Source organism: Hypomesus nipponensis, chromosome 20 (genome assembly GCF_054491055.1).
Source record: "Hypomesus nipponensis isolate SF chromosome 20, ASM5449105v1, whole genome shotgun sequence".
NCBI classification, from domain to species: Eukaryota; Metazoa; Chordata; class Actinopteri; order Osmeriformes; family Osmeridae; genus Hypomesus; species Hypomesus nipponensis.
In genome coordinates, this window is record NC_140380.1 from 4314014 (window position 1) to 4334749 (window position 20736).

The 20736-nt window shown below is 48.9% G+C and overlaps 1 protein-coding gene across 2 annotated transcripts; it reads right to left on the reverse strand.

Moving 5' to 3' along the window:
- Positions 1 to 267: 267 nt before the first annotated feature.
- On the reverse strand, positions 268 to 18701 carry LOC146245668 (platelet-derived growth factor receptor beta-like). 2 transcript variants are annotated; one of them, XM_084683491.1, is made up of 23 exons: positions 17884 to 18701; positions 12995 to 13082; positions 12240 to 12521; positions 11613 to 11867; positions 11317 to 11447; positions 9703 to 9862; positions 8762 to 8945; positions 8176 to 8291; positions 7929 to 8046; positions 7625 to 7833; positions 7314 to 7408; positions 7000 to 7132; positions 6651 to 6755; positions 5706 to 5816; positions 5327 to 5471; positions 5052 to 5203; positions 4379 to 4482; positions 3946 to 4068; positions 3342 to 3453; positions 3052 to 3151; positions 2690 to 2795; positions 2322 to 2539; positions 268 to 1344 (listed from the first exon to the last, which is right to left on the reverse strand). In XM_084683491.1, exons 2-23 carry the CDS (start codon positions 13041 to 13043, stop codon positions 1200 to 1202), a joined length of 3153 nt encoding a protein of 1050 aa, XP_084539617.1. In that variant the 5' UTR covers positions 13044 to 13082; positions 17884 to 18701; the 3' UTR covers positions 268 to 1199. The 2 variants fall into 2 exon arrangements, with proteins under 2 accessions (XP_084539617.1, XP_084539618.1); XM_084683492.1 differs by having other exon boundaries at positions 1209 to 1344; positions 2685 to 2795.
- Between the last annotated feature and the right edge of the window lie 2035 nt (positions 18702 to 20736).

A 20736-nucleotide genomic window follows, 5' to 3' on the forward strand; every position in this document is an offset into this window, starting at 1 on the left:
ATATTCCTCCGGTCCACCAGCCCCCTTCGTGGTTAGAGAGGACCCCTTTCATTCAAGCTACCGTCTTGCAATGGAACATACTAGAATGGAATAGAGTGTAATAGAGCAGAATACTGAAGAATGAAACATTCCAGAATCAAATACAATTTAATTTCACATTCTAGACAGAAATTTGAAAGAGTGGAATATGACATGATTGAATTCAATGTCATGGAACAGAATGTTGTCAAATAGAAGGTTGTATAATAATGAGTAAAACATCTGAAATTTCCTGTAGTGTTCCTTTATTGTTAAAAATGGACACATATGCAAGCAAAGCATCATAACATAGAACCCCATTTGAAATACTCTTCAGACACTAAAATACACTTTTAATCATTTCACCTTTATAATCTATTCAGCTGGTCCTGCCATTGTCTTTGGTTAAAGTATTTTAGAAAAGTATTAGCTTTGGTACCTTTACAGAAAATATAAACACACGCTTGTCATCAGGTATGTCATCAGGTAGCATGATATCAACTTTGGTGTGCTGGACTATGTTACTGCTGTAATAATGTTAGAGTTATACACTTCTGATCCTTGATGTTCTGCTGTACCCTCCATTAAAGAATTTAGCGTCTGCTAAATTAATATGACCTAAATATAACGTTTGCAGGACATAGAGGTACTCAGGGATCTGGATGGTTACAGGTCGTGCCTAGGCTGTGTACCGTAACACACATAACAGACCAAGTCAACATGTTTATGCTGCTCAGAAGGTGATATTGACTGAAACTCCTAACCAGGAAACTCCCCCCTGACCCAGAAAAGAAGGCTTCCTTCCTTCTCCTCCAGACTCATGAGGAGCCTTCAGAAGTACAGAGGTCTACCTTCTCCTCTATAGGAGCCTTCAGGTGTACAGAAGTCAACCTTCTCCTCAGTGCTTTTGCAGATGTTGTGATACTGTGTGTACTTATGGTGTTCTCAAACCTTTTACACCCTTACATCTGCAGTATAACACAGATTATAGAAAAATAATACAGCAATTGATACATTCATATCCACTTTTCAGCATTCCTTAAACATACATATAATACCAATATACAAAGCCAACACAAAATATTCTTCTAAAACTCTTCCTGTGGTGGTCACATGAGGAGATCTTTAATCAGGTGACCTTAGTCAGGTGACCAGAGTCATGTGACATTCATCAGGTGACCTCAGAGGAAGCTCTCTTCCTCCTCAGGAGTGCAGGGAGACTGGCTCGGCTCCTCCTCTTCCTCTGGGTGGGTTTGCATCACTGGTGTTGTTGAGGGCTCAGATATGGTGGGGTCTCCATCGCCATGGAGACCAGACTCCTGTGGGCTGGATGATTTGGTAATTGATCAAGTAATTTATTGAATGGTTGATTGAATCAGAACACCAGGTTTGACAGATAAAGATCATCCCAACTATTATAAAAAACATTTGCCTTCATGCAGATGAAAGGGTCGCAAGTTTGAGATTGCCCCTGTGCGTTTGACGTACGTGCTGTTGCTGTTATCTAAAACATCTGCTAAACAATTGCATTATTACATTATCATTATGAAATAATCACATAGAAACACACAAAAAGAATAAGACAACGTGGGTGGTACTCTACAGTCAGAAAATAGTTATATGTGATAACAACAACACTACCCAGATTTCAGTGCTCTAGGGGGGCCATGGTTGCGGTGAGTATTTCACCATCTAAATGCAGGCAGAATTGGGAAATGTTGTTGTGTAGCTGACTGCTGCTCGTGAGTCACACGACTTCCCTGAGCACACAACAATGTTTATCTCCTCTTGGTCAGATGACAGGAAATAGTGGCTTGGGAATAGGAGCAAGGAGTTAGGATAGGGGGCTGAAGGAATAGGGAGTTAGGTTAGGTGCTAGGAGGAGTAAAGAGTTTGGGTTAGGATTAAGGAGTTAGGATAGGGGCTAGGGACGCAAGGAGTTAGGAAGGGGACTAGGAGTAAGGATTTAGGATGGGGGCTTAGGAACTATGAGGTCAACTTGGGAGTCAGATGGCTGAGCGGTTAGGGAGCCGGGCTATTCATCAGTAGGTTGTTGGTTTGATTCCCAGCCATGCCAAATGACATTGTGTCCTTGGGCAAGGCACTTCCCCCTACTTGCCTCGCGGAGGATGTCCCTGTACTTGCTGTAAGTCGCTCTGGATAAGAGCGTCTGCTAAATGACTAGGGGACAATACTAACTGTATATGTAACTAGGGGATCTAGGGGGCTCGAGGCGAGTGTTAGGGCTGAGTTTAGGACTGGGGTGTATAGATGCAGTCACAGTACATAGGTGGATATTGTACCTGTCTGAGTCCTCCGTGGGAGTGTCCAGCACGTCCACTATGGTTTCGATGGTGACGTCAGGTATAGGTGTGATGTAGGCAACGTGGGAGGGGCCAGCCTCCTTGAGCTCCACCCCCTCTGAGGGGTCTGCAGCCTGTGTGTCTGCCGCCCGGGGTCTGGTCCTCGCCACCGCAGGATGGTCGCTGCGCAGGAAGTTGTCACTGACCTGGGTGTAGCGCTGACAGGAAGTAGAACCAAAAGAAGGAGATTGTAAACTTTCGACTGCTATTGTCCTCGACAAGAGGTTGCAAAAACCGCTTCCCTGCAGTTCAGCAGAACAGCAACAAGCAAAACACACACACCCTAACAATTCACACACACACCTTACCTCCCTGTAGGAGTCCGACAGTAGGTCAGCAGTGGTCTGGACCAGGGAGGAGAAGCCAGGCCTCGACTCGGATTTCTCCCCCCAGCACCTGCACATCACCTCATACCTGAAGGGTTACAGTTAGGGTTAGACCTGCCCATTACCCCGTACCCCGGGGAAAGCATGTTGTGACTGTAAGTTGATGTAACCGTAAAGCGCGATGAATCCTAGTTTCATGTTTGAGTGACACGGTGACTGCTACGTTCATGTGCTGATATTGTACTGTCATGTTACTGTGATGTTACTGTACTGGCATGTTGCTGTGATGTGCTGTTACGGTGACGTGGCGTTACTGTGACGCGATGATACCGTGACAGACTCACATGGGCTGGGAGGCGTGGGCGGGCTTGGGCATACGGTAGCCGCTCCTCAGCGCAGTGTAGAACTGCTCGTTCATGGGGATGTCCGGGTAGGGAGGGCCTCCTGGAGGCACAGGGAGTCGGGATTCACTTTGATTCAGTTATGATCCATTCAATTCAATCAGTGTGTGTATCAATTCAATCCGATTCAGTCCAGTTCGGTTTAGTCCAGTTACGTTCAATGTATTTATTCAGTTCAATGAAACGTGCTTCAGTTCAGTTTGGTCCAGTTGAGTTCAGTGTGTGTGGAGTACCGAGAGAGAAGATCTCCCAGAGCAGGATGCCGTAGGACCAGACGTCACTCAGGCTGGAGTACAGGCTGTGGAAGATGCTCTCTGGAGCCATCCACTTGACTGGCAGGAACGTCTACACACACACACACACACACACAGACACACACACACATGTACACACATACATTCACACATCATACATGAGTGCAAGCATGCACATTCAGACCCCCCACAGACACACACACACACGAGCAGCAGCATATTCGCGCACGGAGACAAACCCGTTTCAAATTGCTGTGTACAATTCCAATGAAGAAGCCACCACCCACACACTCTCTTGCCACAGCGGCTCCGAATATCCACATAAACCCCCTCTCTCCTACAAAAAAAGGAAGCGATGACTGAAACAGGAAATGATGTACGTGAGTTGAGTTGACGTGTGTGTGGTCGTTCCTGATACGGTCCCTCAGAACTACCGACTGGCCACTACTGCCCTTCACTGGCCTGAACACACACACACCCACATGCACAACTACACACTCACACAGACACACAGACAGACGCGCACACACTGAATACTGAATCTTTATGGTAAGCTAGGTAAGCTTCTTCTAAACAAACTCACGTTGCCCTTAGCGACGTAGTTGTTGTCGTTGGCGAGGTCCCTGGCCAGTCCAAAGTCACAGATCTTTACCAGCTTCCCCTCACACACCAGAACATTCCGGGCTGCCAGATCCCTGTGGACACACTGGAGCGCACACGTGCACACACACACACATAAACACAAATGCACCCAAACATGTACACACACACACATACCAAAGATTGGTGCGCACCCAAGAACAAACCCGACGCACCCATGGGCACATTGGATGTGTGATGTCAGGTCACACCTGAACTATATTAAGCCCAGAAATTCATTGTGCGTGTGTGTTTGGGTGATTGGTTAAGGGAACGTGACAAACTGAATTGTGGAATCAAATCCACACTTTCAGTGATTTGTGTCCTGGATTATGTTGCAAAAAGCTAATGAAGATCTAGTGAGAATGAGTACGTACATTTTTAGAAGACAGGAAGTCCATGCCCTGGGCCACCTGGAAGGCGAAGGCCACTAGGTCTGGGAGGCTGAGGCCCATGGAGTCACTGAGAGACAGCACCGGAGCTGGGGGACAAAACAACAGAACCTTTAGAACACTGGACAGTACAACCTTTAGAAGACTGGAGAACCTTTACCACACTGGAGAACTTTTAGAACACTGGACAGTACAACCTTTAGAAGACTGGAGAACCTTTAAAATACTGGACTTTAGAACCTTTGGAACTGTGGGTCAGATGGCTGAGCGGTTAGGGAATCGGGCTGTTAATCATAAGGTTGCCGGTTCCTTTCCTGGCCGTGCCAAATGACGTTGTGTCCTTGGGCAAGCCACTTCACCCTACTTGCCTTAGGGGGAATGTCCCTGTACCTACTGTAAGTCCCTCTGGATAAGTCTGCAAAATGACTAAATGCAAATTTGGAGAACCACCGGAGAACCTTTCAGAAAACTGGACATTAGAACCTTTACAAAACAGCAGAACCTTTAGAACACTGGACAGTGGAGCATTCAGAAAAAGGAGGATCTTTAGACCCCTGGAGACGAGAGAAGCTGGCTTCCAAGCGCAACATTGTCACATCCAGCTGACTGACATCCCTGCACTTTATGAAACCGTCTGACGTTGTCGTGGCAACGTTACCTTGTTCCCGGTAACCGTTGCTGTGCGGACAGGGCGTCTCGTAGTCGCAGGGCTCGATGTCGGCGTACTTGATGGCATCACTCTGCTCCCTCATGGCCTCATACTCCAGACACTGCTCAATGGACATGTCCATGTAGCCCCCATCTGACCCACTGCAACACAGCGACACTGTGTGTGTGTTTGTGTGCGGGGTGTGTATGTGTGTCGTGTGGTGAGGTTATGTGTGCATGTGTGCATGTGTGTATGTGTGTGTGGGTCCACGGGTCCAGTCTTACCTGCGTCCTCCTCCAGGGGAGCTCTCCTCAGTGAGGATGACCCCCTGCTGGTCAGCCTGGCTCTGCAGGAACAACGCTCTGTTACGATGCAGGAAGTCCACCAGGTCACCATGACGACAGTACTCCGTCACCAGGTAGATGGGACCTGCGGAGAAGAGCGAGAGATGTGATATACATATGAGAGAGAGAGAGAGAGCGAGAGAGATGAAGAGAAAGAGGTAGAGAGGGAGGTAGAGAGAGAGGGGGAGAGAGAGGGTTTATAGAGGAGGTAGAGAGAGAGATGGTCAAATAAAGGGGGTGTAGGGTAGGCAGGTGACCTACTCATCTTGGTGCTTGTGTGTGTGTGTGTGTGTTTGTGTGTGTGTGTGTATGTGCTCACCTGTCTTGGTGCAGGCCCCCAGCAAGTTAACAATGTTCAGGTGAGGGCCCAGGTGACTCATGATCTTCAGCTCTGAGACCAGAGCCTGGGTCTCACTCCTCTTGGCTGTAGCTGCAGAGTGGACACATACGCACACACACACACACGCACGCACAGACAGACAGACACACAGGCACACAAACACTCACACACACACAGATACACAAACACACACACACACACACAAAACTCACACACACACAGAAACACACGTACATGAGGAAACACACATTCACAGAAACAAACACACACACACACACAGACACACAAAAACACAAAAACAAAGGCATTGCGTGACTGTGCCAAGGGAGTAGGAGAGAGGTCTGTGGCCACACGTCACTGGAACAAATGGGGCTCAGCTGCTGTTACAGCAACACACACTCAACCACAACACACACACACAGACACGACCACAGCACATGTCCTACCAGCAGGGAAGAGTGTAATACAGTTGAGACAGTCTAGAAGTGTAAAGACACTAGTACAGTAGAGTACAGTACAGTGAAGTAGAGTAGAGAACAGTAAAGTGGAGTAGAGCACAGTAGACTACAGGGGAGAATCTACGTTCCCACATTTAGGGGGGCTAAGCCCCTAGATAAAACCTATAATTTTTCCTGTGACCCAGCAAAACTAGGGGGGTCTGGGGGCATGTTCCCCCAGAAGACATTTTTGAAAATATTATTTTAAATAGTTTTTTTTTATTTATTAAAAGTTTTTTTGGGGGGGCTAATGAAACTTTTCATATCAGCCCCCCCAAGATAGGGCTAGATACGCCCATGGTAGAGTACAATGGAGTAGAGTAGAGAAGTGTATAGTCAAGTAGAGAAGTGTATAGTGGAGTAGAGCAGAGTACAGTAGCGCAGAGTAGAGCCCAGTAGAGTACGGTGAAGCAAACTAGAGTCGTACTCTTCAGCATCTTGACAGCCACCCTGGTGGAGGTGTGGTTGTGTCCCAGGTCATAAACAGTGGCCTCCACCACCCTGCCAAAAGCCCCCGAACCCAGAGTGTGACCTGGTGGGAGGGAAGGGAAGGGGGTGGGGGGGACAAGGAGAGGGTGGTCAGCTTCACAGTCTTGGGGAGGGGGTTGTTATGACACTGTTGTAACACCGTGAATTACACATCCGATCGAGTTCGTTCAAGGATCATCTCCAGCATGAGGAGCACTTGATGCGGTGCCCCGATCAGTACACCAGCTCCAGAAGGACTGTTAGTCACCAGGTTCAACAGTGAGATGGGGGTGTGTTTGTTTTCTCACCCAGGATGAGGCTGTCTCGGGGTAGCTCCCAGGCGGGGTTGTAGGGGAGGTGCACAGGGTCAACGTAGGTGTACTCATGACCCTCCAAGCTCACAGACTCTATCACCTTCCAACGGGTCTCATAGCGAGGCTTCTGTTCACACACACACACACACACACACAGGTAACAGGTAAGCTCCGTATACCTGCCCCTCGTCCATTAATTGTATATAGCGGGACAAGTTATTTCTTACTTCTCAACGTGAGAAATACAAGGTGTTGAAGGCGTGTTGAAATGCATGACCCTTGAGTGCCCTGCTGATTGATTGACTGACCTTCCTCCACAGAGCAATGAGGATGATGAGGAAGATGATAGCGATGACAACGAGAGCCAGTACCGCAGCCAGCACTGCTACCTGGGAGAATAGAGCTGGGGAAGGGGGAAGGGGGAGAGGAGAGAGGGAGGAGAAGGGGGGATGGGAGAGGAGGAAGCAGGGGGGAGGGGTGATGGGAGAGGAGGGGGGGAGAGTAGGAGGGTACTCTCGTTTGTAATCAATATTGATCAAACTCTGTTCTAAGCCCGTGTCTACCAGTAGACCAAAAAGACCAATGTTATGCAAGCCCCAACCACGCCCTCTACACTCACAGTTAGAGACCAGGCGTATGTCCCGGGCTCGAATCCCTCCTTCGTTGTGAGCTTCACAGCGCAAGGCAGTGACGGCGGCCATGTTGTTTAGGGTGAGCCGGCTGGCCACCCGACTGAGCCCTCTCTCCTCCACGAAGGTCACGTTGTCCTCCACCACGACCTCCGGGCCAGTGATCAGAGGTTGCCAGGGTGTGGACTGGTCACTGCACCTGGAGGGAGGGAAATAGACATTTCTGTGTGTCTTTGAGTGTGTGTGTGTGTGTGTCTGTGTGCGTGTGTGTGTGTGTGCGTACGGGCTCCCTACCTGTTAGTGCTGGAGCAGCTGTACCAGTTGATCGTTGGCGTGGGAACGCCCTCGGTGACACACAGAATGTCCTGGCCCGCCCCCCTCTCGTCTGACAGGTGAAGAATTCTGGGAGGGACTGCACACAGGAAACGCGTCATCACCCCTCTACACACAGAAAACACGCCATCACCCCCCACACACACAGGAAACGCATCATCACTGTGTGTGACTGAACGCTTGTCTTTGGTCCCCGGTGTCACCTCACCTGTCACCTGCAGGGTAAAGGTCACATCCCTGGCCTCCTCCTTATTGGCTACCATGATGGTGTAAAGCCCAGCCTGGCCGGCCTTCACCCTCACCAGGGTCAGCGTGCTGAGGTACCTGCAGAGGAAAACACACACAGACTGGGCAGCGCCGGTCCTAGCACATTCGGCGCCCTAGGCGAGATGTATGAACCCCCGGGAGCGCAAATCGGGATGCCACCCTCCCAAGGGCGCCCCCCAACCGCAACACGAATATGGGACTTGGCGCCCTCTGCTGGTGGTGTGGGACGGTTAATTCATGGACTTGCCGCCCTCCTCTTGATTCCGCCCTAGGCAGCTGCCTATGTCGCCTATGCCTAGGGCCGGCCCTGAGGCTGGGGATAGCAGGCTCTGTGTGGCTACGTGTGTGGTTGTGAAGCAGGTTTTGTGTGAGTGTGTGTGTCGCAGGCTTTGTGATTGTGTGGGTGTAGCAGGCTCTCTGTGTGTGTGCACAGCACACTCTGTGTGTATATGTGTGTGCAGCTGCGTGTTTGTGTGCTTGGTGCTCGTGTGCTCTGTGCGCTTGTCACCTCGCGCGGCAGCCGTTACCTGGTTTCGTGCACCTTGTTGATTTTCGTCGAGACGTTGTCTCCGATCAGGGTGGAGTTGTGTCTCATCCAGGTGACGGAGGGTTCGGGGTAGGCCTCCACCTGTACTCTGATCTCCACGCTCTCATCCACCATCACTGATACCCTGGTGGGCTGCCTCGGCTCCAGCTCCACGTAGCCCCGCTCTGCAGAGCACCATGACAAATCAAACACACCCTAACCCTTGTGGAGCAGACCGCTTGACCACGTGTTTGTGTATGTGTGTATGTATGTATGTATGTATGTATGTATGTATGTATTGTGGAAGAAATTACGATTTCCTGTGGGCTTGCATTATTCACTAATCAATTGAACTAGTCATTGGATACTAGTTAGTATGTTCTCATGTCAGCTTGCTATTAATAAGAGTAGATTGTGTCAGGGTTAATAGATGTTCGGGATCAGGAGAAAGTACTGGCTAAACGTCCCTTGTCATGACTACAAGGAGAGCTGTAACTATGAACTCTCTAGTCTGAGTTGTCATGTGTTGGGAGCTGTGAATCTCTTTCTCTGATACTGTTGTAACGTCATTACTGCCTGACTGTCACTATCTATGTTTACATTCTTGTGCCCTATAAAAGAAGGTCCTCCGGCCTTCAGAGCGGAGAGAGACATGATTGAGACCTAATTCTGATGTTGTCATTTATTGTCAGAGGTCTGGTTTTCTCTCCCAATCTGCAGATGAAGAGACAGACAAAACACTTTCTTCATCAGTATGTATGTGTGTGTATGCCTGTGTGCGTGTTTTCATGTGTGTTTGTGTGTGTATGTGTGTGTACATAGAAAGCAAAGTAAGGAGAAGGTTCCCGCCAAAAAGGCTCTCCCATATCTCACTTCCAGAACCTCACATCAGTGCCAACACTGCAAGACCTTTTGTGTGTGTGTGTGTGTGTGTACGCTCACCTACGACCATAACAGTCAGGTTGTCTTTGGCGGTGTGTCCCTCGACAGACTCCTGAACCGTGCAGGTATATATCCCAGAATCCTCCAGTCTGGCATCTGGAATGCTGAGAAACGACCGGATCTTCTTCCTGGACATCAGCTCTGTCACCGGCTCGATTTTCTGGGGAACCCAACAAGATGTCAGGGAGTTCATATCAATCATACCTCAAAAACATGCCAAGTCGAGGATCAAAAGACAAACCCACTTCCTGTTACACACTTCCTGCACCACAGACTTACTTCCTGCTTCCTGGTCCAGGATTAATATACAGTATGAAGGATGAGACATGTTCATTACCCATAAGTCTTAGTGTATTTTTTATGAGATCAATTGCTCATGGACACCAACGTTGGGCCAGCATTGGCTGACTGAATGGTGGATGTCAAGATTAGCTGACTTTGAATTTGAAAGTGAGCCCATGAAATCCACATTTTGATGCTCATTTGCAATTTTGTCTGAATCAGGCGGAGCTGGTTCATGCAGGAAATTCCGAGACCTTAGCGCGTCACTAGCATCTTGTCACATCCCGCAGTAGGGGCACACCTTCTTAGCAGGGCGGGGTACTTTAATAGGATATCACGGCACTCTGCGTTGCTTAATGCGACACAAGATGCTCACTGTTTCTATCCTGCTGCCTCCGCGGCCTCCCCCCTTGGTTCTATGTTTCCTGTCGTGGGGGGAATGGGTTCGCCGCTCTCAGCTCGGATGTCGAGATGGTGTCGCCGTTGGTTGCGGCAGGGAGCCGCTGCGAGCAGAACCATTATGCCAAAACATGTATTGTATCGTGTGTAATAATGTATCACGTAAACGCTACTCATTTACATCTAGTCATTTAGCAGACGCTCTTTTCCAGTGCAACTTACAGTAAGTACGACATTCTCCCCGAGGCAAGTAGGGTGAAGCACCTTGCCCAAGGACACAACATCATTTTGTATAGCCGGGAATCGAACCAAGAACCTTCTGATTAATAGCTTTAGCCCGACTCCCTAACCGCTCAGCCATCTGACCCCACTACTACTGAGTCCGTCTGCCTAAACCTTGATGCATTTAACCGAGAGCTGAGTTGAGACATGACCAGAGAGGGAGACAAACATCAAGTGTGAAAGAGACATGTCTAGTTTTGTGTGTAGCTGTTTATGTGTACGTGTCATGTGTGACATGCGTGTGTGTACGTGTGTGGAGGAAAAGGTGTGTGAGAACCAAATATGTGGGGTATGGTTAAGGCTGTACACTGGGTGGCGCTGTTTGGCTCGGCTATATGAGCTGGGGGGAGACAGGTAGTGCCAGGTGTTGACACCGGAAGGGCAAATGGTTTTGCCCGCTTATAGCGGAGTTAGGAACGGTTTACTCGTGTTTTATGGATGTTTTGTTTGAACCAAATCCCTGAAATAAAGTACGATATCTTTAGCCGGCTTTTGGACTCATTGGACCCAAGCCGAGCAACAAGTAAAACCATAGCCGCCTAGCGCGTCGTACCAGAGCCTGGGGCACCGCGGCAATAGCGCAGCATTGGGCTGGCTGTCATAAGGTGTGTGGTGTGCGTGTGTAGTGTGTCGGGCGTGAGTGTTCCTCACCTCTCTACGAGGGTGTTCCCAGGTAAAGAAGACCATCTCGGCGCCCGTCGCGGTGCAGTTGACACTGAGAGCTTCTCCCTGCATCATCAAGCTTCGAGACGCAGTCAGGTGCACACTCACTGACTGGGGAACTGTGGCGAAGAGGGGGGGGGGGTAGAGAAACTGTCAAGCTGGGTGGTCTCCGTGTGTGCGCGTGTGGAGAGACGAGCGTGTTTGAGTGCTTCCGTGCGCATGGACACGCCTGTGTGCGACCGCGTGTGCGAGAGAGAGTGTGCGCGTGCGTGCGCGTGCGTTACCGATGATGCTGTAGACGTAGAACACCTGGGACTCTCGCTCCTGTCCCTCCAGGGCTCCTCTGCAGACGTAGGCAGTGTCGTTCAGAACCGCCCTGAACCCACGGCTGGCCTCGTACTGGCCCGGCAGTGGGCCCTCGCCCGCCCGCTCGTACAGGCTCACGCTGACCCGCGGGTCGGACGCCACACAAGGGATGGTCCCTTCCTCCTCCTCCTTCATCACCACCGCTGCCGTTGGGACGAACCATCTGTCAGGGTCTGGACGGGGGAGGGAGGGAGGGAGGGAGGGAGAGCGGAGTGCAGGAGGAAGAGAGGGAGGGCAGCGGGGAGGGAGGGAAGGGGGAGGGGAGGAACAGAGGGACCATGGAAGAGAGAATGGTTACTTGTTAACCATGTGTCAGACCAACGTACGTAAATGATCTGCTAGAATGAAGAGGATCACTTTCTTCTTCTCGAACACTCTCACTCTCCCCCCCTGCCTTCCCCTCTCTTGCTCCCTTTCCCTTTCTCTTTCATCCCCTCTCTCTCCTACTCGTCAACTCTCTTACTATCTCATCCACTTCCCTGTCTCTTTCTCTCCTCCCCTCTCTCTTTCTGCTCTGGTCTCACCGGGTCCTCCTCTGATCTCACCTGGTACGAAGATAGCCAGGTCCCTGGTGTCCTCCTCCATGCCTTCCTGGCAGACGTAGTTCCCAGAATGCAATGCGGTGACGTTTTCTAGGATCAGAACGCTGGTGGCGCCCTGGTCCTCCACCTGGACCCCATCCAGGGGGGGGTCCACAGGGGCCCTCCAGGTGACTTTGCCCCAGCCAGAGCAGGTGATGGAAAAAGAGGAGTTGATCTGGAGGATGGCCTGGGTCAGGCTGGGGGAGAGCTCCAGACCAGCAGCCTGGTCAGGACTCAGCAACAGGGCTGGGGAGCACACACACAAGTAGAGACCCGGGTGAGACCAGGAGAGAGATCAGAGGTGTCCAGTTAGTGGATGGGTGTAGAGACAAAGAGAGACTACACAAGTGACCAGGAGACAGACTTGGAGAGAAACCAGAAGTGAGACGAGGAGAGAGACCAGAAGAGATCCCAGAAGAGAGACCAGTAGAGACTAGTCCAGGAGAGAGACCAGACGAGACTTGAAGAGAGACCAGGAGAGAGACCAGGAGAGAGACCAAGAGAGAGACCAGAGGAGACTTGAAGAGAGACCAGGAGAGAGACCAAGAGAGAGACCAGAGGAGACTTGAAGAGAGACCAGGAGAGAGACCAAGAGAGAGACCAGAGGAGACTTGAAGAGAGACCATGAGAGAGACCAAGGGAGTGACCAGAGGTGTCTAGTTGGTGGGCAGGTGTAAAGACCAGGAGCAGTGGACAGGTGTGAAGCGAGAAGGTCTTACCTGCCATGACAGACACCAGGACCATAGACCTTCTCCTGATTCCCTCCATCCTTGCAGGACAACAGTTGCACCATAGACGGACACCACACTGATAATGGAATGAGAAAAGGAGAAAGAGAGAGAGAGAGGGGGTATGGGGAAGGAAACAAAAATGATGAGAGAGATAAGGAGAGAGGGAGAAGAATGAGAGACAGGCTGACAGGGTGGGAGAGAAAGAGAAGGTGGGATAGAGAGGGGGTCAGAGCCAGTAAACAAGTTTGACAGAGAGAGGCGAAGCACGCCCCCAGCCGCACACAGTATGAGATGTTGTTAAAGTGGGGGATGGAGGGATGGAGGAGTGGAGGGGGAGAGCTGTGGTGTGGAAACAATTAAGGCTGCTCAGATCAAAGACATGGGAGAGGGGACATGAGGAGGGGAGGGGAGGGGAGGGGAGGGGAGGGGAGGGGAGGGGAGGGGAGGGGAGGGGAGGGGAGGGGAGGGGAGGGGAGAGGAGAGGAGGGGAGGGGAGGGGAGGGGAGGGGAGGGGAGGGGAGAGGAGAGGAGAGGAGAGGAGAGGAGAGGAGAGGAGAGGAGAGGAGAGGAGAGGAGAGGAGAGGAGAGGAGAGGAGAGGAGAGGAGAGGAGAGGAGAGGAGAGGAGAGGAGAGGAGAGGAGAGGAGAGGAGAGGAGAGGAGAGGAGAGGAGAAGTAACCTGCCGGAGGGGGGTGACATACTAGTTCAGGAATTTCGACTTGTGTGTTTTCTTTCAGCTCAAATGTAATGTCCTATTCTTACACTTTGGAGATTTTGCTTGTGTGTGTGTGTGCGCGCGCTTTGTAGTATGTCTATTAGGTGGATAGCAGCTCACAGTAGTGCCTGTCTATTGGGTGGTTTACGGGGCTGCCTTTTGCTCTGCAACGTCATAGGTTAGATAAGTTTAACAGCTGGAGCAGAACTACACTGCCGTCTGTTGACATTAATCAAACACTCAATCCAACCATTCAACCAACCGACAACCTAGCCTGCCAGTAAGCCAGCCAGTCAACTTCCCACTCTCTCCTCCTTCTGTGTCCTTCCTCTCGGCTTCACAAGATCTAAGACACAGATGCCCCCCCCTTCCACCCCCCAACCCCCCCCCCCCCCCACACACACACACACACACACACACTCACACACACACACTGCTCAATCCTCTCACCAACCTCAACCTCAACCCCCTGTCTTCTCCTCTCCTCTCTCCTCCTGTCCGGTCTTGTCCTCTCCTCTCCTCCACCCCATCCCTCCCCCCTCCTCTCCTCCACCTCATCACAGTGAACGTCAATAGCATCAATGTGGTGTTCATAAATCTGATGGTCGAACCATGTGTGCCAGGTCAGGAAATTCCATGTCTCTGAAGCCAACGGTTTTAAAGAGAAAGTGGTGGAGTGGATTGGAGCGAGAGAGAGAGAGAGAGAGAGAGAGAGAGAGAGAGAGAGAGAGAGAGAGAGAGAGAGAGAGAGAGAGAGAGAGAGAGAGAGAGAGAGAGAGAGAGAGAGAGAGAGAGAGAGAGAGGGAGAGACAGACACATTTTTGATTTGTTAAAGTCCTTATCGAGCAGTCACAACTGGCAGGTTACCTTACCCTGGACAGTAGAAAACCTACCACACTAAAGCAGGATCTCAGCTCAAAATAAAGAGAGAGATGGGCGAGAGAGACAGAGACAGAGAGACAGAGAACGATACACAACAAGGGAGAAAGAGTATAAAACAAAGAAAGAGAGAGAAGGGGAGTGAGAGAGAGGGAGAGAGGGAGAGAGAGAGGTAGACGGTCAATAGGAACACTACAAGCAGCATTAATCATCGGTTTTATAGAGTTCTTTACAGAGTTCTTGCTTGGGTCCGTTTGTGGGGAATTTCCACTGGGTGTTTGGCTGAGGTTGTGATGAATATTCTGATATGTCTACGTGTGTGCTGACTGTGTGTGTGTGAGAGTGAGTGTGTGTGTGTGTGTGTGTGTGTATGTGCATTTGTGTGTATGTGCGTGAGTGTGTGTGTGTGTTTCTGGTTAGTCTCCTGTTGGGCAAACATTGCTAAAAGCAAAGCATTTACTGTACAGAAAATCATGAAACACACAGTACACACACACACCCACTTACATACAAACCTCTCCATTCAACACTTTCAATATTTTTGTTTCAAGACATTCATGCCTTTTCAGTTTGAACATTATTTGTATTCTACTGTTTGCTCTAGTTATTGAACAGTCTCCCTACTGCTTGAAAGTCCACAGTCTCTCTACAGTATACAAGTGTAGTGTTTATGTCTCCACAAATAAAAACACTACTTTAAGTATTTCATATAAAGAGTTGGTCTCCTCCTATGCGCTCTTCTGCAATAATACATAGCGTCAGACTGCTTAAACAAACAGAAACATGAAGGCTTCTTGTCTGGTTTGCTTGGTTGCTCTCATTCTCTGGGAAGCAGCAGCGAGTTAAAAGATTCATGCGAAACACACTGTTAAGCACACCTCCTAAAGGTTTACATGGGAGGATGCAGTGAGTACTTGATTTAGGGGAGTGTGACTGTGGATTTGAACAGCTAGCTGAACGTAACCACCATGAGAGAATGGAGTATTTTCAGACTTTGTTTTCATTTGAGGGAAAATCTCTCTCAATGGCTTTTCCCTGTGGTGGGGTTAGCAGCGCATCCTGTGATGGAAACTTCTGGAGCAATGGGGTTTTGGGCTGGAAAATACAAGGCTGCTCTCTGCTGAAGAGGTTGGAAGCCTGAAGAGTCATGTGATCCAGAAAGAGCAGGTCCTCAGTAGAACTTCCCACATCCCAGCAAAGTGAAGATGACGGTTAAGATGACGGTGAAGTTAAAGACGAACATATAAAAGTGAAGATGTAAAGGCGAAGGCGAAGATAAAAGTGAAGGTGAAGATGCCAAGGTTGAAGATGTAAAGGTGAAGGTAAAGTTGAAGATGAAGATCAAATGCAGGTGAAGGGGACAACCTCTGCTCTGTCTGTCTGTCTGTCTGTATGTTTAGGAGGATCATGTCTAGACAGACCATCGGCGGGGGGGGGGCACTTGCCCCGGCTTGCACCCCGGGGGGGGGGGGGGGGGCTCATCTCGGTTTGGGGGGGGCCGTGTGGGGAAACCTTGCCTAGGGCGCCAAATGTGTAACTGCAGGTGTGCTAATCGAAGGTCCAGGCCTTATCCTCCAGGGAAAAGCATTCATTCACAGACCTGAACACATGCTGAAACCCCATGCGTTCCGGCATATTGTGATATTACTACCACCCTCCACCATCCTCAGTTCCACCACACTGTCTTCTGAATTGTTGCTACAGGACGTTGTTGATACTCTCCGATGGAAACTCCAATGGACTTCGCTGACTTTTAATGTACGACATGTATTTTACTGCACCTTCTGAGGGTCCTTCCATCTTTCTGACTTTTTCCGTGTCTTCTCTGAGGGGTTTAGGTTGGTTATCGATGCTGATCTGTGGCTCTGTGTGAAGCGGTTTGACTTTGCTGACTAAAAGGGCTAAACCCCAAGTTGATTTGATTTCCTGTCCACAGAAGACTTACAGTAACCAACGCTCCCTGCCTTGTTGTTGTCCTTACTTGTGCTATGCTAGCTGCTCCAACACATGGAGTTTTCACCTCTTATAGAACCAGTCCTTTAAAGACAAGCCTATTTCCATTGCAATAAGTGGTTAAATCGGTGTGTGAGTGGTTAGTCATAAGTATAAATAAACATTCCTCTAGATGTCAGATGGCCCCATCCTGAACCCTGACCAGACACTCAGCATTAACAGACCTGCTGTTTGTTGACAGTGTGTATTTGTCATTCGTTTTTGACTGTGTGTAGTTATTGTTAGTTGTAGTAACTGTTAGTTACCGTTAGTAGTTGTAGTAATTGTAATTGCTACAATTGTCCCAACACAAGCTCTTCTCCTGTCTGGCCCCCCAATGGTGGAATTAACTCCCCATCTCCATCTGAGACACCGACTGTCTCCCCGCTTTCAAGAAAAGGCAAAAGACGCACTTGTTCCGGGAGTACAACGGCACTTAGGAATTTTGGCTGGACCTGATGTTTCCTCCAGGATCACAATGACTCTTATTGAGAGACTTGTTGCTCTTGCTGGTTAGTTGTAACTGAAAAATCTATTGTACTTGCTGAGTAATATAAGTGTAATGCTTGCTTTTTTCCACAGGTACACCCTTGCACTTTTCAAGGTTCATGTTGTTTAATTGTATCTTGTTTATTGACATGCTCGTATGGTTCTTCCCTTTGGGAATTATTTAGTTTTTACAATGTATGCTTCGTGTTTGGGGCTATCTCATTGTTATGATCAGTGACCTATGCACTTTTGTAAAACGCTCTTTTGGAAGTCGCTTTGGATAAAAGCGTCTGCTAAATGCATAAATGTAAATGTAAATGTAATTGTTAGCAATATCATGTAATGGTTGTTAGTTGTTGACAGTGTGTTGCTGTTAGCTGTTAACAGTGTTTAGGCGTTGTTAGACGATGGGAGTTTATAGTTGTTGCTAGCTGTTGACAGTGTGTATTTGTTGTTTGTTGTTGACTTGTATTGTATGTAATAGTTTGTCAGGGCCCCTGCAGATGAAGCTTGGCCTGTGTCTGTCTGACACAGATGTTGGTTTACAGTTAGAGAGGAATGTCCCTTTAGGAATCACCACAGCGGTCTGAGAGACCACCAAGACCCTGGCAGGAAGTTATCTCTCTGTCAAAACAAAAAACACTCACAGACACACACAGACAGACTCACACCAACACACTTACAAATATACATGAACACACAGGCACACACACGTACACAAACACACATGAAGACGTTGTAATGCAACTGGAAGCACTTTTTCCTATTATGTGGTTTAACAGTAAATGAGTGGACCCACAGACCTGTATATCCGATCTGCTCCCCTGGGCTGGAGACTCCCTCAGTCTTTAGGTCTGGAATAGACTCCCTCAGTCTTTAGGTCTGGAATAGACTCCCTCAGTCTTTAGGTCTGGAATAGACTCCCTCAGTCAGCAAGTCTAGTATAGATTCTCTCAGTCTCCAGGTCTGGAATAGACTCCCTCAGTCTTTAGGTCTGGAATAGACTCCCTCAGTCAGCAAGTCTAGTATAGATTCTCTCAGTCTCCAGGTCTGGAATAGACTCCCTCAGTCTTTAGGTCTGGAATAGACTCCCTCAGTCAGCAAGTCTAGTATAGATTCTCTCGGTCTCCAGGTCTGGAATAGACTCCCTCAGTCAGCGGGTCTGGAATAGACTCCCTCAGTCTTCAGGTTTGGAATAGACTCCCTCAGTCCGCAGGTCTGGAATAGACTCCCTCAGTCTTCAGGTTTGGAATAGACTCCCTCAGTCCGCAGGTCTGGAATAGACTCCCTCAGTCTTCAGGTTTGGAATAGACTCCCTCAGTCCCAAGGTCTGGAATAAACTCCCTCAGTCAACAAGTTTGGAATGGACTCTCTTAGTCTTCAGGTCTGGAATAGACTCCCTCAGTTTGCAGGTCTCTGTCAAAGACTCCCTCAGTTTGCAGGTTTGGAACCGACTCTTTCAGTCATTGTCAGTCTTGGAAGCTCCTCAAAGAAGGAGAGATGTTCTGGGGTCGCACCTTCCCAGTGGATCTTCTACCTGTGGATCTTCCAGCCTGGATAACCCTAACCCTAACGTAATCCTAACCCGGACCTGGACAACAGGCTGTAATCCTCCAGGATTTGGAGGATCCAAATGGTACTGTTGGTCTTGTTGACCATAATCCAAACAAGAGAAGGTGATCAAAGATCAACTTGACCACGGTTTCTGTTTCTTTTAGCTCCAATGCCTGAAATATATTCGTTCCTAGAGATCCGTGAAACAGAGAGAGCGAAAGAGAGGGAGCATTCTACTTCTCTCTGGAAGTCTGAGCTGCTCTGGTAAAGAAGTCTCCTTTTAGCAGAAAGAGCCGGCGTCTGTTTTCAATCTTAGTCTCCCCCCCTCCTTATTTTCCCTCTCTTATCCTCCCTCCGTGCACCCCGTCTCTGTTCCCTCTCCCCCCAGCCCGCCAGCACGCTCCTCCTCCTCTCCCCCTCTCCCCCTCTCCCTCCTCCTCCCTCACCCTCCCCCCTCCCCCCTCTCCTCTTCCCCTTCCTTCTCCCCCTCCTCCCTCCCCCCTCCCCCCTCTCCCCTTCCTTCTCCCCTTCCTTACCCCCTCTCCCCTCTCCCCCTCCTCCTTCCCTCTCCTCCTCCTCCCCCTCCTCCTCCCCCTCCCCAGGCAGGAAGTGAGTATGAGACTAGAGAGTGCAGGGCTGAGGCCAAGAGCTGAGCTAAGACATTCTGCTCTGTCTTTATTGGTTGGGCAGAGGGGCGGCCTTCAACTAGAGTCTGTAAAAAAGATAAAGTGTGTGCGTGTGTGTTTGTGTGTTGGGGTACGTGGATGTGCGTGTATGTATATATGTATGTGTGTGTATGTGTGTGCATTCGTGTTATGGGTGTGTGTGTGTGTGTGCATGCATGTGGATTTTTTGTGCACACACACAAGGTATCTATTCTAAGGTATTGTGTGTGTCTGTGTGCATGTATGTGTGTCTGTTTGTGTTTTTGCCTGCGTGCGTTTGTTTGTGTATGTGGATATATGCACGGCTGTGTGCGTGTGCATGCATTTGTGTTTGTGTATGTCTGCGCGAGTGTGTGGTGTGTGTGTGTGTGCGTGTGCAGCATGTCTGCTGTGCAGCCAGACTGACCAGCTCCACACACTCAGCACTCCTGTCAACATGTGGCATATTTAAACACACATGGAGTATGCCGGAACCAGGACTAAACTGGGAGCACACAGACACAGGACTCATTCAGCTGCATGTGTGCATGTGTTTGTACGTTCTCGTTCACATAGAAACGGTCAGTACTGGAGCCCAGAATGTGACCCTTCTGAGAACAGCAGGAACAGATGAGAGAGGAGAGGAGAGAAGGGGGGGGAGATAGGAGAGGAGGGGAAGGGAGGAGAAAGGGGAGGAAGGGAGGGGAGAGTGGTGGACAGAGGAGAGGAGAAGAGAGAATCCTTTGAGTGCAAACAGGGACACTAAGTATTGCCTTTGCAATTGTCTTAACTAGCAGCAGGAGGCGCCAGAGGACATCCCTGTCCAGATTTCAGGGAAAGAAAAGCCTTACATGATTAACTCCAACACCGTTCCTACAGGGGGATAATAGGTATTATATTTATATTCTTATCATATACCATATTTGAGGAAAGACCATCCTGGTAGTTTTATTTATATATAATATATGTAAATATATTAAATTGTATTTCTTCATGTAGCCAATGTTTTACATTTTTTTGTTGTGTTTGCAGGTAAAGATTCAGAGATTTTATGTTGTGAAATTCCTGTTTGAGAACATATGGAATATTATTCATATATTAGGACAAGGCTAAGAGAGATGCTTTTCAGGCTTTTCCTGCACTGAACTGATGTAATAAATGCAGCAATAAACCCATCGAATAAATTGAATTCATCATCATTATGTCCACTTTTATAGGTTTATTATACTGTGCAATATGTCAATAATAACACGTTATAAAGCAGGAGAGTTCACGACAGAAACTGGACGATTACAAGCTGAATGAGGCTGACAACTGAGAAAAGCAGTTCATTAATCCCCAAGGAAGTTCAAGACTCTAATTCATCTGTAAAATTCTGTTTCTAGCTGACTGTAAGGTAATAATGTTTTATTCTGCTTTCTGAAGTAATTTTTTTATTACTTTTTATTAGTAGTTAAA